The 19,120-nt window shown below is 40.3% G+C and overlaps 1 protein-coding gene across 1 annotated transcript in view; it reads left to right on the forward strand.

Moving 5' to 3' along the window:
- The first annotated feature begins 847 nt into the window (after positions 1 to 847).
- sntb1 (syntrophin, basic 1) overlaps positions 848 to 19,120 on the forward strand; it is a 45,598-nt gene continuing 27,325 nt past the window's right edge. The window contains exons 1-2 of the mRNA XM_074684182.1: positions 848 to 1,686; positions 14,081 to 14,336. Coding sequence (XP_074540283.1) covers positions 1,140 to 1,686; positions 14,081 to 14,336 — 803 coding nt within the window. The 5' untranslated portion in view covers positions 848 to 1,139. The remainder of the gene's footprint in view (positions 1,687 to 14,080; positions 14,337 to 19,120) is intronic.

A 19,120-nucleotide genomic window follows, 5' to 3' on the forward strand; every position in this document is an offset into this window, starting at 1 on the left:
TTATCACCAGTAGATGTCGCTGCTTCATCAATAATGTATCTGTGTGAGACAAGCTTCCATCCAGGCATTGGTTGCTGCATGAATGATGCTCTGCCTCGCTGAGACCACTGGCAGTTTTAGCCGCTCCAGTCTTCAAAGTGGTGACACTGGTTGCACCCTCACAGTCATGGCGGTCAAGTGTTTGAACCCGGATGAGCCTGTAGGACTGGCAGAGCGTGAGGATGTCTCTCAGGGAAATAATAATAGGGGCGCAAAGTAAAGCGTCGAAGTGGGGTCTCTCTGTGTCAGAGCCTCTCAGACACACACACACACACACACACACACACACACACACACACACACACACACACACACACACACACACACTTTCTCTTTCCCTTGCTCTTTCTTTCTCTTTGAAACATGAAAACAGGCACAGGCACATTCTTACACGCGCGTAACCGACCTCACGTCTGCCACGAGAGCGCGGCGTCAGCTATCGCAATGTTAGTTACTGAATATACGGAGAGTGGAATCACATTAAATTTGTGTAATAATAAATGAATAAGTTTTTTAAATAATCTTTATTTAAATACTACGTTTTAAAATGGATTTTGTTACAAAAAAAAAGTCTGCGTTTCTGTTTTTATCTGCTCCATGTGTCCAGAAAACGGACAAACTCCAGTTTATTCAGGAAATATACGTCAAGTAGATCCTAAAGCCAAAATGCACATCGCTGTCATTTATCTATTTTTTGATAACTGCGTTGATTTCATAACGTCAATGGTCAGTGGATGGACAAATGGATACTTGCATGAATTTTTTGCTGTTACACTCTGCTCTGGCTGTCACGCCTCAAATGTTCCGGGGTAATGATGAACACGTTCTGTGCAGGATACGATCTGGAGATGGGATCTGCTGACGGCGGGGCGAGCAAACTCCACCCAGCTGATAGGATCTGAGGCAGGCGTGGCGGAGGGCAGCGTGCTCCTGGAAGGCTGAGGCTGGCTGGATAAATGGTTGGGACGGCTTTACAAGTCCCACTGAAAACTTCAGAGGGGCAAAGTCCAGCCTGAGTGAGAGGCAGGCAGATTGGAAGTTCATATGCGGGAGCGTGCTGGGACCAAAATCACATGGCATTTTAAAGACATGCTCCAAAGATGGCGGTGGTATTAGCGACGGGAGTTTCAGGTGCCCCCGGAGTACAAAAAAGTGGATTTGTGGAGGTTTTGGTGCGGGAACGGTGGCACAAAGTTTTAGTCAACTTAAACGAGGAAGCGCTGACGCTGAGCTGCGAGGAGAGCAGCCTTACCGACAGCTTGAGCGACAATGTCAACTCCAACGGGGTTACCAACGGATCTTACCTTGATAACAACAACGCCAACTCCAACAACGGTCCCCAAACTGTGCGCACCGCGTTCACGGACCTCCCGGAGCGAGTGCCCGAGGCGATCGCTAACAGAAAGCGGTGCGTCAAGGTGACCAAGCAGGAGATAGGGGGACTTGGGATCAGCATCAAAGGAGGGAAGGAGAACAAAATGCCCATACTCATCAGTAAGATTTTCAAGGGGCTCGCAGCGGATCAGACCCAGGCTCTGTACGTGGGGGACGCTATCCTGTCCGTGAACGGCATGAACCTGCGGGACGCGACCCACGACGAGGCAGTGCAAGCGCTTAAACGGGCCGGGAAAGAGGTGACACTGGAAGGTAGGCAAGCAGGGAAGAAGATGGGTCACAACTTCCCATGTCTCTACTTTTGGAGACGGATTCCACAGCATTCCTGAGGATTTATCAGATTAGAAACAGCCAATCCCATCAAGAAATATACATGTTTCTTAATTTCATCCTAACTTACAATGAGACTTCATGCAAACTTAGTCTATGATTCATGAGAGATGATGTTGTGGTCTGGACATGCCATGCATGCGAATCTCCTCCTCCAGGGAAGGAAACACACGCAGGGCTCGTTGTTGGTCATGAAATCCTGCTTGGGTTTTCTTCTGGTCACAAAGTTCTGCTCTTTGTCTTCTCTGCAGGTTGATTTCAGTCACTTAGCATTCCAGGTGTACACCCCCTCTGATTAGACAGAGTAAAAAGCAGCAGGGCTTTAAGTGAAGAAAACCTCTGATGTAGTTTGTGATTTATTTTCTATTACAGGAAAGAGGTGCTGGTTCGAGCTGGGAGATTGTATTTTTAATGCAGCTGCCTATATTTTATTCATATCTCAGTTCATCAAATCTTTTATTATGAAGTCGGAATCTGTTGTCATCAGACAGCGTCTCTAGAGAGAGGCAAACATTTCTTTGATGTAAATTAAGTAAATTTACTGCAGCAGAGGAAAAGATGATTGAGCGTGTGTGTGGAGCAACTTTGTCACTGTTGGAGACTTGTGAAAAGGTGACTGACTGGCAGCACAAAAGACCAGTTCATACATTTGTAGAAAACAGTTATGCAACCAGAGGGGCCATGGGAGAATCATTTGAGGGTCAAACTCATCTCGTATCACTTTCCCTCATGTTCCTCTCTGAGCAGAATTGCTCCAAGTCCAGCTCTACTTTCCTGAAGCTTCTCAGACACACCAACATACCAACATATGGGCTCAAAAGAGAAAGCACACACACTTTCTTTCAATTTATTCCCACAAAGAGTGCAGCCAAGTTTGTGTTCTGCATATTTTAGCCAAAGGTGAAGCTAGAAAATTCATTTAATGGCTGGAAAATTCCTCTCTGATCATTTCACTTTCTTAACAGGCACACACACACATGTACACACACGTGCATGCACAGAGGGGCAAACACGTCTGCATTCACACACCGGAAAATGTTGCACACTAGTGCCCACTTTTGGGGTTTTGTATTCTTGTTCCTGTGAGGACTCTTGGACCCATGACAGTAAGAACAAAGTGCCTCTCCCTCTGTCTGTCTTTTGTACACTCTTACACACACACACACACACACACACACACACACACACACACACACACACACACACACACACACACACACACACACACACACACACACACACTCTTTTTATACACACTTTCAAACATAGAGATGATGATCCTCCCCGTGGGGACACAGAGGCTACATTGAAGAGGAAAAAGCAAGTCCCAGCTGAGGACTGTCTGAGATAAGAAATAGGGAGTGAGAGGAAGAAGAGGAGGGGGAGAGATGAGAGGGGTGAAGCAGAAATGAGTATTTAATGGGGGGAAAGCACTGCGAGGTAGAAAGATAGAAAGTGTGTGTGTGAACAGAAGGAGAGCTAACAGGAGAGGCTGATTTAAAGATGACAGCCAGGGTTAACTTTGGGTTAACAGAAAGACAGAAGCTCGCCACTACTGAACCAAGCTTTTCAGTGAAATGCTGTAAAAAGCAAAGCACATTTACTTTGAGTTTGTAGATCAGTGAGGGTTTAAAAGATGCTTAAGCACATAACCACATTTAAACGTTGGTTTCAAATTATAGGACCCGTGCTGTGATATTTCAAGCCTACACCAGTGATACATTTCCTTTTATTATTCTTGAGTGTAAGCCGTCTTTTTAGATGTGAGAGACTGTGAAGTGTGAGGAGAGACATCAAGAGGAAACATCTGATTCAACTAATAGGAGAGATGGAACATGTCTCATGGGGGTACCGTGTGCATCACTCTGTGTGTGTGTGTGTACATGTTCACAGTGCTGGATTTAGTGTGTGAGCGTATGTAAGTGGGCTTGCATGTTTGTAGTTTGTGTATTTTGCTGCCTAATAGAGAAGCTTTCATGGAAACTCATTAGCAGGCTGGAGAATAAAATTGAGCAAAGATAGGCAGCGATCACTCACTCCTGCGAGATTCAAGCTGTGAGTGATTGATGTGTTCAAAAACAAGGGGACCACAGTTCAAGTCCCGTCATGTCAGAGGGCATCTGCTTTGTTTAGGTGTCCTCTGAGCAAGATGATGAGTCTGTGATGGTTGGTTATATGGCTCAGCATGCAGTCTGACAAGCCTAAATAATCCCTGTATTGGGATCAATCCAAGCCCTTCAGATGTGTCACAGAGCTCCTAGCAACTAAAGGGAGTATTGCTGTGGAGTGCAGCTAAAGAACTGATCATTCACAAATCCTGAGTCCATGTATCAAACTTTGAATGAAAGAAGCATGCTTTACCAATTTTTTTCCCTGTGCTGCCTTAATATTCATACAAATCCAACAGTTTATATGGATTTCCATCTGACGTAGCTGCCATCACTGTAATGGCAACTCAGTGTCTGCTGCAGAGGAAGCTGTTACTTTATAAATGAGTTAGGGCAAAATCTTGATTATGTGTGAGGAAATAGAGAAAGAAACAACCATGTCAGTCACATTATTGTGATGAGGTTCCATGTAATGTAATACTACTCTGTATACCAGGGGTGGCCAACCAGTCAGAGACCAAGAGCCACAAAAACTACTGTGGTACTACGGAGAGCCACATCACACACGGGGTCTTACAAACGCACTTCCTCTCACATATAAACAAAATGACATAAAATGAAAATCAATACATTTCCAACTTTCAAAGCGTGGTTTATTGTGTTTGTGTGTTTAAATTCGTACTAGAGAAGAGAAACTGAAACTTAAGTATCAATCTCAATTGATCCCAATGTAGGCATCCATCTATCTATCTATCTATCTATCTATCTATCTATCTATCTATCTATCTATCTATCTATCTATCTATCTATCTATCTATATATATATATATATATATATATATATATATATATATATATATATATATATATATATATATATATATATATATATATATATATATATATAGATAGATAGATACATAGATAGATAGATAGATAGATAGATTGGTCACCCCTGCTGTATACTGTTCATTTAATCACCACAAACTGTTGGCTTCAGCTACTAATGATGTAATTTTTGGTTGTTTGTTGGATCTGTGGAAACAGAATTTTTTAAGTTTAAGTGAGCCCTTTAATATTTGGCCTCATATAATAGAAATGATTATTTCCTGTACTAATGAGAGCCTCCTGTCCCTGATCGTGTCACCATTAATTATCCACCTACAGCAGGTCAAAGGGATAAAAAGTGTTTGACAGTATGCTGATAGACAAAAGCTCTGCGGTAATTAGTGCAGTTATTAAGCTGTGAGGAATCATATAGTTTCAGAGTTTCATTTGCTGTGCATGCTGGCTTACTGGCAAGCTTGAATTTAATAGAAACTGTGCTTTAGGTGGGCTGAAACACTCCAGCAATCAGCATTGCCACCTCTGAACTGAACCCTATGTTATAGCAGTGTTCAGGGACATCTTAGTCATCATTTTATGCATTACATTATTCCTACTTGTTGACTTTTTTACTAAAGAATCTCGTCCAATTAACACAACCACAAGAGGCTCTGGAGTGAGACATAAAGGGATACAGAAATCTTGACCTGGCCCCAAACTTCACAATACATGTGCCAACCATAGACTGTAAAAAAAAATGGACGTCATCATGCTCGGCTCGAAACAAGGTCGCCACAAAAACTGCTCCCCCTGGTGACTGGCTGCAGTATAGATCAAAAATCCAACTCTCCAGCCATTCCAGATGGGCTGTGGTCAAACTTTAGAAAATTAATACACCTCGTAGAAATGTTTCTCACATCTGATTGTTGTGGTGATTTGAATATATCATTTGGTTGTTTTGTATTCAAGTCCTCCTTTTTTCTGAAAAGTTTCATTTCATTAGTTATCCAAGGTTAAAAACAACGTTTAACGATGATTGGCAGCTGCCGTTCTTGTGTATTTTTTTCGGGGATTGTAAAATATATCAGGAGGTAGAGTCAAGAAGTGATTAGACTCTCAAAAGAAAAAAAAATATATTATTTTTGTCACCCAGCTCCACTCAGATTCTCCCAGAATTCTTCATCGTCTCTACTGCGCAGGCTCTGGCTGCACAATGGCTACACTGGCTGCGCCTGTGACGGGGGTATTTTGGCTTCAAAACCGTACAGTGATAAATGGCGGAGCCATGCTGTCCACTCTATATACAGTCTATGATGCCAACATGAGAATATGGGGAGTGCTGGTGCTTATTTTTCTCCTTAAAACACTGAACAGATCCTTCGGTAATGTTATGCTTTTCTACTCCAGTAAGTCCAAATGTCTTTAGTGAAAACGCCCACAGGCCAGGTGTGTGGAGGAGAGAAAGTATGCAAGCCTCATACTGCTCAACTTTTTTTTTTTTTTTACTCCAAAAACAACTACCTGTTTCTGTTTCCTTTTGAGTTCAGCTGAGTTTGCACACCACAAATCCCCCAAAGCACACTTTCTAACTGTGTGTCTTGTTACTCTAAGATTCAGGTCAAAAAGTTAGATATCCTTTTACTACCTTTCTCTCCTGATGATGACACCTCAAGAAGTCTGTGCCATCGAACTGGGTTAACTGCTCTTTATATTCACAGCTGTCCCAGTTAAGTATCCTGTTACACTGTTTAGTTTTCCTCCCATTGTTTACACTACTGTATTGTACTTGGCTTCAATGATGACTGAAAAATTAGCTCAAGGATGGGCATACTGTTTTTTTAAGCACAGTTATTAGAAAATTCATGTGGAAAACTCTGGCTTCTGTTCTCCGTCTTTAAGAGAGAAAACCTGAAACTCTTTTAGTGAAATTGTTCTGCTGGCAGAAAAAAAAACTAAATGCAGTGCTCACAAGGTGTGATCAGATCATTGATTAGCCTCAGGTTCATGCTTATTGTACCCATGAGTTTGTCAAATTAAGTGTTGGCTGGGCAAAGCAACCCCAAGGTTTACTTTATGCTACCAGTTACATGAAAGCAGAACAGTCTGTCTTGTTACAAGAGCTGATAGAAATACTGATCTGTGTAGACCTTTTACTCATGTGACGATAGAAAGTGAGAATCGGAGTACTGAGTTTTATAAATTCACATTGTCGTGCAGCGATTCAAAGAATCCGTCTTTGATTGAACAAACAGGTGGATACAAATTCATTCCCAGTTTCCAACTTTTAGCACAAATTACAACTTTTTCTCAAGATCTAGCTAGCAGGCATCTCGTTATACAAAATTTTGCATCATTATTGCTTTATGTAACCAAAGTTACAATATCAACCACAGTTTTGTTGCCGTTTTGCAATGTCCTATATGTTTTTGTTGTGAGTCTTTGACAGAATACTTCAGGCTTGATCCAAAAAAAGGCAACTGAACTTGAGATCAAACTCAGAACTACCATGACCAGAATGACTGGGAACCTTTAGGCTCTTTGGCAAATAGCATTGTGCTAATACTTGTAAATATTTTGAATAAAAACTAAAAAGAAATGCAGTATGAGAATTTTATGTCACTTTCAAATATTTATTGTTCTTGAGAGGCTAAAAAAAAGATAATCTTCTTCTATTCTATAAATGCTGACTTTTACCCTGACTGCAAGCAGAAACACATCTCAAATAAAGAAATCCAAAGGTACAGTTGGTAAGCTATTATTAGACAGTCTCAGATCTGCTGAGAGAAAACAGTCTGGGTTAAAACAGGCAGCAGTTACAATCTTAAGGGAAACACACAAGGTTCATATCAGTACACACACACACACACACACACACAGACGGAAATAGCTTCATTAATTTGTAAGCATGAAGATAAGTCCAAAAGATCTAAAAATACAACAGAGGAACCTCTGAACTAAAAGTTTGAAACAGTAGAGAACATCTGTCACACTCCAGCAGACAGGAAGTGAGTCAGTGTCCTTTATGCGCTCCCGCTGATCCCTTAACAAGCAAAACCTGTCATCACCTGACATCTGGATGAGTTTGTGCATGACTGTGTGGATGTGCTGCTGTCAGCATAGTGATGAAGAGAAAGAGGGATGGTGTGTGTGTGTGTCTGAGTGGATTGACTGTGGGTTAGGACATTCACAGTGTATGCACGGGTGTAATCCAGTTTAGTCATCATTACTGTAGTCTAGACAGAGAGCGTGTGAGTGGGGGAGTGAAAGATTAAAAAGAGTGAGAGCCAATGTGTCTACCAGCTGACTGTCGATGTCATTGCAGGATCCATCATCCATCAGAGCAGATGATGATGATGATGATGATGATGATGATGATGATGATGATAATAGTAACACCTGAGCAGTTGCAGAGGTGATTGTTGTGGCAAAGATAAAAGGTTCATTCAGTCCCTCCACTGTGAATAAAAACCAAAACAAGCAGAGACAGTGAGGCAAAGCTCCTAAAGTTCTGCAGGTGTGACCAACAATTTTTTTTTGCATATTTATGGTTGATTAATCCCAACGCCTCTGACCCCTTAGAGCTGTTCCACTTTGAGTAAAGAAACCACCTTAACTCTAAGATTAGGAATTTAAAAAAGGGTTTGTGTCACTGACTAAGAACAGCCCATATTGAACGTTGTCAGACTAATATGCTGCTTTACAGACTTCTGCTGAAAGTGTGTCTCCAAAGATGAACTGCCATCTGTTCACTCTTCTCATGGTTGTGGTTTTTAAACAGTTTGTGTTGCTGTTTATGCAAACTAGGATACATATGCAGTCTGGTAGCAAAAAAAAAAGTCTGGCTATAAAAGGCTGATGTGTCATGTTTTTACATTATCCTGTTGTGTTTTTACATTATGTGAAAGCATTGAAGAAATACACGGATTGTAAAGATATGACTCTGAGGAACAGAAGACTACTTGTAAAACTTGAAAGTGGGGATGATGTGCTCAAAATGTGACAACATAGTCAGAGTTGATGTTGACTGCACAAGCTTACAGCTAACTTAACCCTGACCTCTTGGTCATTTTTGTTGTGCAGATAGAATAGAATAGAATAGAATAGAATAGAATAGAATAGAATAGAATAGAACTTTATTGTCATTGTAACGAGTACAACAAAATTGAAGTCACAGCAGCAATCAAGAAAACAAAAGTAAGAAAGAGTATAAAAAGTGCAAAAAGATCCATAAGAAAATAGATGATGACAGCTTGTCCATCATTCTCCAGTTCAGCCATCCTCCACCTCCACAGGGTCCAGGACTGAGCTTCTTCAGTCATGCTCCAGCTCTGTCTCCTAGATCCTGTCTGCTCACAGCAGGTGAAGTTCTTCTAATGTGACGTTGGTGTCTGATGTTAGCTCTGTTAGCCATGTCTGTGAATAGTAATGCTACTCTGCCCTCTGGTATTCCCTCTGTTGCTGGGTTAGCACAGCTAGCTCGTCCATCTTATTGGAGATAGATCTTGTGTTCCCAATAACGATGGATGGAAGTACAAGTCGATGTCATCACTTCTTAGCTCACACCTGAGAACCAGCTCGTTGTCCTCACCTCCTTCTCCTCACCTTGTGGGAAGACATCAGGCCTTACGCCAGTTAGCATTGACATGCTACAGGCTGCTAACAGCTAAGTTCACATGTTAACAATGCAGCCATGGTTACATGTAGGATCTCCAGACAAACACAGGCGAAAAAGTAGTAAAAATATCACTGAAGCCACAAAAAGTTTGGTGTCCATGACCAATAAATGAGCCATACAGAGTAATGATCCACTCCAAATACAAAGATTATGAAAAAGAGACGAAAAAAATTACAAGAATCAGACAAAGAAGAGAGAGCTGCTGCAAAAGGCAGCCATAGCCAACAGGGCGGTGCCTAGCAACAATGAGCAGATATCTGCTACTGAGAATAATCTAAATTTTTTTGTTTAAATGTGGACGTACAAAGGACTTTTATAAAAAAAAGTTTTTATTTTACAATTTAGGAGCACATGAATAAAATTGCATTTTGTAGTAATAGTATTAACAGCAAACCAATATGAGCACAGACTTGTTTACAAAGTCATTTGTAGTGTAATGCATATCCCCAGTTAACTTATTCAGCTATTTGCCTCCTGAGCCTTGCAAGTATCACTGGGTTATCACAGCCCTGTTTCCAACACATTCAACACATTATAAAGTTTCAGTCTTTAGATGTTTAACTCCTCATTTTTGTAGTATGACACAGAAAAGAAACACATTGTAGGTATAAATGATCCAGATTGTCTTGTTATATTCATCAAATAAGCTTCTGCTGTTTCTTAAGCTTATTTTACTTGTTTTCTTCACTTGAAGTTACAGGCTTGATGAACTCTGGTAGCTATGTGATCCGAAGTCAAAGTATTTGATTGACAAGTTATTTTAACCTTGTACGATTAGATTCAATACTAAAAAGACCCCTGTAGTATACTTTTCATTGTTCTGTGAAGGAAATAGTTTAGCTCTCAGAGATACTTATCCAAACTGTACAAGAAGATGCCCTGAGGCCAGATTTGTAAAGGCCTTTTGTGCTGCTGAAGTATCCAGCTACCTGCTCTTTGCTTACAAGGAGTAAAAGGCTTCATTCTGCAATCAAAGGAGCCTTTTATTCCTCTTTTATTACCTTTTTATCTTGGTCTTTTCTCTCCCCTCTACTTCTTATCCCAGAGGTTTCATGAGAGGAGTGTTCTCTTCTCCTATGGTTCATTTTCTCACCAAATAAAAATTTCCCCATTTCCGACATATAGTAGGAAGCCTGATGACTTAAGAGCTCATTAAGTGCTGCTAAGGACCATTGAGTGAAAAAGACACAGCGAGACGGCAGTAGTAATTACAGCTTATGTTATGGAGTGGAGAGTATGAGTGTGTGAAAGGGGGTCGGCTCTGCGGAAGTACATATGCTCAGAAATGCTACTGAACAAGTGAGTGTGTCTGTGTGTGTTGTCATTGTGATTGACTGGGTACACAAGTGAAATTTGTGGACTGTTTACTTCTCTGTCAACTCAACAAGCTCTAACACTTAGAATAGATAAAGTGTTCATGGAGGAACATGTGAGTAAATGGGCGTATAACAGTTTAAAATAACATCAATGGACGTGAATGGCTTTGTCACTGTGAGCCGAACAGCTGGTCCTTGGTGATACAAAGTCATCCAGACATCTGCATCATGACTAATGTTACCGTTTCTCCATTAAATTAAGTGAATGAGGCGCAATAAAAAAAGTGTGTTCACTCACTTTGTCCAAAGCAGGAGGCAGAAGATTGGAAAATATAACTGGATAGACGGGGGAGGGAATCTCCTCATTTTGATCATTTGGTTGAGTTATATAACCAGCTGCTTTCCAATGAATCTTCAAGAAGTAATAGTGCAATCCTCTCCAAGTTCTTGTTCTGTTATTGAGGTTATTGTGCAAAGTTGGCTGTGCAACAGAAAAAGAAAAACATGACCCTTGGGAATGTACACACATTTACACACTTTCACAGTAATGATCGCATCGACTCGACCACATTAATTTTCCTTTCTGCTGGAAACACTTACAGCTCTATTTCTGGGTGCTGTGACGCTGGTCAGTGAGTTTAGGTTTCCGCTCTTCGCACTGTCTCAGTGAATGTCAACTGCAAATAAATCACCAACTAAATGTGTGCAATAGCTGTTTTTTGATTTGCAAGGATGAATCTGGAAAATGAGCTGTTTAGTCATTTGATATCGTGTGGGGGTCATTTTTAATAGTTTAAAGTCAAAAGTGCATTTCTGCCTGACTTTGTGCACTTTAGGGCTGCAAACACAGTAAGATGAATTTCTTTTATAAAAGGATTTCAAAAACAGTGCAGGAGAAATGCAGGAGGAACAACGTTGTTTTTTCCCCTGTATGGAGGGATTAGACAACCAATCAGTTGTATAAAGTATTATAATTTAGTATTGTAGAGATATTTTTGAGTCTGTCTCTTTGATAACTGTGAACGAAGACCTGTAAGGTCCAAAGATTTATAGTTGATGCCAGAGGTCAGAGAAAGTCACAGAGAGTCATGGCAAGTAGTCTGTTTTGATTTATTGTTACATGTGCGAATTCTCTTTAGATTTCTACAGCTGCGCCTGCAACACCAGAAAGACAAATGATACAGATAAAAATGTCTTCATCATCATCTTCATCATCATTTCACACACTGAGTGTGCAGCACAGAGAAGGTGTGAAGAAGGCAGTTTTCTGGTGTGAACGGTCCGGTAGCTGCGGCTACTACTTCTTCATACTTCTTCTGTACATCGTCACTGAGATGACAACCCTGGTTTGCTTCTAGCACAAGCTTTATAAATTGTGTTCCAGTTATCTTTAAGGAACAAACAGCAATGATGCTATATTTACTCCTCTCAGTTTGATGGATCACAAGTGGCATCTACTGTGCTGGAATGTGTGTGGTTGCTTATACATACATACATATGTACATATTATATAGTGTGTTGATAGTTTTTGTTGATATCAGGAAACTTCTTCACATTTCTCCTGCTGGCATTGCCCTCCTCTCTCCAAATTTAAATACCTGAGTACATCCACCTTTGTGGCTCAGCAGTCTCATAAATGCATGTCTCCTCACAAATAGGACCAGACAAGGTTGTCACCATCCAACTGCAGCGGATTCAATCTTCTCACTCCACTGACTCCTCTTGGGTTGGACCTTGTTATGATGCCTTTTAACAAAGTCATGTTTCAGGTCTGTTAACACGATCAGAGTCTGTGCATTATTCTGCTGTGCGATTAGATTACATCATTTGAGGTCCATTGAGGACACTGTCGACCCCCCTCCCAGTCTCTACATTGTTATGTGTCAGGCTGTCAACTCTCATCCACAGGTTGGCGGTTAGGCTTGTTACCCAGTCTCACAGGAGTCTGTAGTGCTTCTCCCAAGAATAGTTCACATGCTGGATTACAAATGCCACCAGCCACATGCCAATTATACACCACTCATACTGTGGGATATGCCAATTAAATACCCAGTGTATACAGAGGATTTAGAACAATGAGGACAAAGAGAGCACACTGAGCACCCTCTTTATCTCTGCCTCTGTTTCTCTGTCAGTAACTGAAAAATGTGTCTGTCTTCTCTTCCCTCCTCCCTTTAAAACCAAAAAACATAAAGAATTTCAACCAGTAACCAAACCCCCAGTGAGTCTGGGTCTGACATTTACGAATAACTTTCATTTTAATGTTTGGGAATGGTGGTATCTGAGGAATATGTAGCTCCAGTAGGGACCGTCCTATCAGGAAGCATTGGAGGATGTGGGGATGTGTTCAGTGTTTTCAGGATGGTAACTCTCTTGATACTCTGTGCCCCTGGCAGTAGAAACAAGCTGTGAATCATTTAGAGCAGTTTACAGGATGAGCGCATACATTTAAATTGGTTGACTGGGAGATCAAATAAAAATAAAAACATCTGTGTATTCTTAAGGGGGAAAAAATGAAGGTACAACAAGGATGCTGATGTGTCAGGTCACTGTGATGGGGAGACTCAAGATGAACTTAGCGGCCTGATATCTATGTTAAGAGATCAACTGTTCACTGCAACATTTTTCTGTAACAGAAAAGAGGGTTTGATATGTAAAATGCCCAGCAACAATCATCTAATTTAACCTGAAACTAAAGGGCAAACTCAGTAATTGACAAAAATGACAATTTATCTTGGTACACATTACAGTACAAGCATCGGTCAAGCTTGTCTGTGTTGAAAATTTACTTTCAGTATCATGTCTGTTGGAAAATTACTGTATCACATTTTTGCAAATGTTTCCACTGTGTTGTGATTAGTTTCTTTTTCAGCTGTCTAACTGCGGCAGCCCCACATCCTTCCTCTGACCTGTTACTGTGAGAAGCTGCTGACAAAAGATTAAACCTGTTACCTACAGTTTTCACATCGCCCCCGAAGTTCTCCTTACATGAGCCTTTTAAGAAAAAATGGCTTATAGGCTGAACATACTGTAACTTAATTTATATTGCATTCAAGCCATCCTAATTTCAGTCGACTTCAAAATGTAATGCAGTCGACCTTGTTGCAGTTTGAATGTGACTGATTTTTGAATTTATATGCATTAAGCTAGCATACATTTTTACTGTTTATGAGCTTTATAACTTGATTACCACAAGTGTGAGTGTAAAGAGAGGAAAAAAAATCCTAGTAAATCTACTGACTGAAAGACTATAGGATGTTTGTGCCTGTTTACTTTTTGCATAGATATTAAAGATGTTAAGTTCTAAACAATTCTTGAATTAGCTAAATAAAAAGAGCTATAGCCATGTTTTTCAATTTTACTCAAAGTCTGTTTTTCTCTCTCCTGTCCAGTGAAGTACATGCGGGAGGCAACACCCTACGTCAAAAAAGGTTCCCCTGTGTCCGAGATCGGCTGGGAAACTCCGCCCCCAGAGTCTCCCCGCCTGGGTAGCCCCCCAATTACCTCCTCCTCCTCTTCCTCCTCCTCATCTGACCTCCCGGGCTCTCCCACCCAGCCCTCACTGTCACCACAGGGCGACAGGAGATGCATTCCACTAAAGATGTGTTATGTAACCCGAGCCATGACCACACCTGACCCTGAGAACAGGTATGGACTCTCCTCACACACACACACACACACACACACACACACACACACACACACACACACACACACACACACACACACACACACACACACACACACACACACACACACACACACACACACACAAAGAACACCACAAAATATGCTTTTCTCATCATTCCTCAGTTCTCAGAGAGTGCAGCTACCTTTAACTGCTCCTTAGCACTTTTTTTTATAACTGTTGAAGACCTTGTATTTAAATATCTTCATATATTTTTGTCAGCCAACTGATGTGTGATATATTCAAAAACTAAAACGTTTAGTGTAAATGTTCTTTTTCTGAGGAACAAAGATGAGATCAGGAAATTCAATCTATCAAGATGGTTAGTTTTCTGTGACTTAGAATGATTAAAGTTAAAATCTGTCAAAAACAGTGAATACTTCCTTTCTTATCCACTTAATATTCATTTTTTATTTCTTATTGTTAGAGTCATTTTTTTAATCTCACCATTGTCTTTATTTGTTTTAGTCTTTTAAAAGATTCAAACTTGAGGTTTCAAAATTGTGACTCAGATTTTATTTCATGTTGAGTTTTGATGGTCTTGTTTTAAGACAAAAGATAAGATAAGATAAAATAAGTCAAGATAAGATGCTCTTTTACATGCCCCATGACGAGGAAATTTACAGAGTTAAAGCCACAAGCGAGATAACTTTAACAAACTTCACGATGAGAATACACCAGATTTAATAATACTGTAACTGTGAACAAAGAACTTGTCATCTTTTCTTTAATACAAACCAATGATGAAACTGAGTAAAACACCAGGTGTGCAGGAACTGCCGCTGTCTGTTAGGTGTGGAAAGAAAAGTGATGTGTAACCAGGCAGACTAACTAGCCTCTCAAACTTCAGCAGACGCAGTGGGGAATCTAAAATGTTTTAAAGAATAGGTGACTGAAAGGTAGCGTAGACTATTTACAGCTTGAAGCCGGTCAGTTATGTTTCAAGTGTTTTATCATCTTTTAAGGATAGGACAGAAAGGAAGTTTGAATATCATTGTACTTCATATTTCTGTCTGCACCAAAGTGAGACTTTTAAGTTCACTGAGAGTTCAAATACGCTAGAACTGGGAAAAGGGTGCGTTATAGACGTGTTTCTCAGTTTGAAGAGTGTGCTATGTGATTGAAGTAGCAAACTTTGCTTCACTGCACAGACTTGCTTTGTTTCTGTGAATAAATGCTCCACAGTTCAACATTAAGATAACGAAAAGATGGTTAACCTAAGGTTAACAAGTTCTTCCCTGATCCTAAACTCAAGCCTGTGACGCAGACAGAAAGAGCTCCTCCACTGTCCTGATAGGATTACTCATTAGTGTTTCTACTTTTTGGGCAGTTTTGAGTTGTTCTTAAGACAAACGTTTGAAGCATAGCTCTGATAGCTTGCAGTCAGCAGGGGGTGGTCTGTTTGGATCTGCTGTCAAGTTAATTGGTTGGTAATATGACAAAAGCAAAATCAAACAGCATGGGGGCTAAAAGCGATTTAGTGTTTGGACTTTTCTGGTGTCACAGCCTGTGAGTGTGTGTTCTCTGCCCCACTTTCATTCCCTCTGTTTCTCTCTTACCAAGTCATTACCATTCCTGCTTGACTGTCATCACTCTCCTTTCCTGAAATTTTTAATCTTTCCCTATTGTTTGTGTTTTTCTGCCGCCTTTGTCATATTGACTGTGCTCTTCCTGTCTTTTCTTTGATATTCTTCTTGTGTTTGTCACTCTGTTATCTTCCTCTCCTGTCTGAGTCAATCCTCTCTTTCTATCTCCGTCTTCCGCTTATTATTGTCTCTTTTGATCTATTTTAAACTTTGAGTTTCTCTCTATCATCAATAAATGTTTCTTTCTGCTTATGTATAATATTTAAAGTGTGATATATTTGATCCTCACTAAACTTCAAAGCTTCAGACAAAGCGTAAAGTTGCTGTGAGCACTGACTTCAAAGTTCTCCCGTCTGTGTAGACTCTTTTGAACGGCTCATTGATGGGACTGTCAAATATAAATGGGAACGCTCAGAAACAATCAGTAACAACGAAAGAAAAACTAAGGTATTCATTAACTGATTGAGAAGATGGTCTTTAGTGACAGTGATGCAGATGTCCACTTTCCTTGCTGGGAATGTATGAAGCTATCGACGGTGAGTACAGAGCTGCTCCCTGCACTTTACTGTTGGCAGTATGAGCGCTAAAGTGACCCCTGAGGTTTGAGCTCAAAGCTATATATAACTTAATTCAATCCATTTTTATCTCTACAGAACATCTCATAAAACCTGTAACTCAATGTGCTTGACAGAACATAAAAATGATGCAGCAAATGATAACAAGAGTTATCTGAGGACACGTTACACTAAGAAGAGGTCCAGATGTTCGCTGTAGTCTTCAGAGAGACTCAACTTAAATCCAACAATGAGCTAGCACCTGAAACAGTAGCTGAAAAAACCTTCTTTTAACAGGCAGTAGCTTTAGCAAAACCAGACTCAACTGCCCAGACTCATCTACCTCAAAAGGCAGTGTGGTTCCCTCCACATGCCAAAAAAACTTGTTTCACGTTGAACTTTAAAACAAACAAACAGTGACAGTTAGCTTTCTGTTTGCATGTTATTGACTTGCTTTGTAGGAAAAACACTTTAACACTACACTAAGAAAGACTGCCATTGAGTGCACATGTTTGTATCTCTGTACAGGATGAGTTTTCAACATTTTTGGTGTTAAACAATAAAATGCTAACTTTTTCAGGAAGGGCAGCTGCACAAGTTTGTATCAGCTCAGCATTTGTAATAAAATTAACTTATTTTTAGTTTTCATTGTAAATTAAGGAACAGTAAGACACTAAATTCATGACATCAAATGAGGAAATGGCAAGTAAATACTTACTTGAAATAGATTTGAAACAAAGGGAGAGTTTAGACTGCTTTTCCAACTTTGGACAGTACAACAGAGGGCTAGAGAATAGACTGGTCCTGAATCCAGGCGCATTACCAACCATCCACCAACAAACCTTAGACCCTGGAAATGTGAGTATTTTAAATGCTGTGTGCTGTGGAGCAGATGTAAGAGCTTTTCCTCAGTGTCCCCCTGTCTCTGTGTTAGCTTCAGGATGCTAACTTTAGCTGCAGTCATCTTGTTGTTTTAGCCTGTAATGGTACGGTAAACGAGCTACGCTGTTTTCTAAACACTGTGCACTCAGAGCTCGTGGAAGAGCGGGGCGGTATCAGCGGTGGCTCATTTACATATGAAGGCCACGCCCACTATATCAGAGCGTTCTGAACAGAGGGGCTATGAGAGCCTGGAAACAATGCTGCTGTGCTTGATTTATTGGCTTTTTGGACCAAAACATGTTACTACCATTTCATGAAGACATCAATGATCCATATTAAACTGCAGAAAAGGAGCAGAATATGGGACCTTTAACCTTTTTTTTGTTTTTATAACCTCAATGTGAAACAAAAAGAACTATAAATTGACACTATATGTGGACTTTCTTTTGAAACTATTCAGCTGCTCTTTCACCAAACGTGGCCGAGCCTCTGAACTTTTCAAAGAGCACAAGAAGGTTGAACATTCACCTTGTTAACTGTAACTTTGACTTTATTGTGCAGCCAGTTATACACAGAACTGAAGTCAATAATTCATCCAGTGTCAAGCTGAGTTTTTGTTTCACACAGATAACACAGTGTTTTGTGGTTTGATGGAGCTGGAGGGCAGATTCACAAGCACAGATAAAGCTAAATTCACCTTGACCAGCTTGTTTTTTTATGAAGATCCTTCCTTATCCTTCGAGCCAGAGCAAATTCCCCTTTGGCTCTCGAGTAAATATTTAGTAAATGTTTAAATGAGAGGAAGCTCACATTGAATGTGCTGTACTTAATCCATGAAACTGTCCTGGGAAGTTAAATGTATCCGTTTAAAACTACAGGGTAAAACTACACCTACTTTGTTTCCATTATTATTGGCTGGAGAGTTTAAATGGTCCAATGGCTATTTGGACAGGGGAATATGTTCTTTTTTTTCTAAACTTAACAGGATTCAGTAAGTGTTATATACCCTTGAGGGTTTCTGTCTTCATTTCAGCAGATGTTGTTAAAACTGTTCAAAAGCCTGTGAGGGTAGACAGGAAGGAGGGAATAAGGAGAGGAGGGGCCCAACAGAGAAGAAGAGGAGACTTGATTTATATTTAAGTAAAATGCTCAAAGGACATTCTCCAGACCCAGCTGTACACAGTCTTTTAATGACAAATGGTGACAGATTAAATTAAACCCTTATCATGCACAGTGTAGCTCTAAAATGCTGAGAGAGGGCATGGCAGCAGGCTGAGGAGGGATATAGAAACCAGAGGAAGTGTAGAGATGAGGAAATGTAGAAACATAGAGATGTATAAACTTAAAAAAAAATGTACTCATTTAATCTTAAGTTTTACTGATGCAGCATTCATACTTAAAAATAAATCTCAGGTGTGAATGTGTGCCTCGAGGATATCCAAAGAACACAAACTTTTTGATTGTGTAAAGGCAGAGTAGACTGCATCTCTTCTACTCACGGTTTGATTGATTTTTAAAGTTCAAGAGTTTAACCATGATAAATGTATGAAAGCATGAAAGGAAATGTACTCTCTGGCACCTGTTTCTCAATTTGCACTCTCTAGCTGAGGTGCATGCCTGTAGAGGATGGCAGAATAATGCAAACCCTAGTGTTCTGAACTGGCCTCATAACTATTGATACAGTCTTGTTATTTAGTTGAGTTGGATGAAAGCTGCAAACAT

Source organism: Halichoeres trimaculatus, unplaced genomic scaffold (genome assembly GCF_033239565.1).
Source record: "Halichoeres trimaculatus isolate MK-OKI-2021-1 unplaced genomic scaffold, fHalTri1.1 fHalTri1_scaffold_12, whole genome shotgun sequence".
NCBI lineage: Eukaryota > Metazoa > Chordata > Actinopteri > Labriformes > Labridae > Halichoeres > Halichoeres trimaculatus.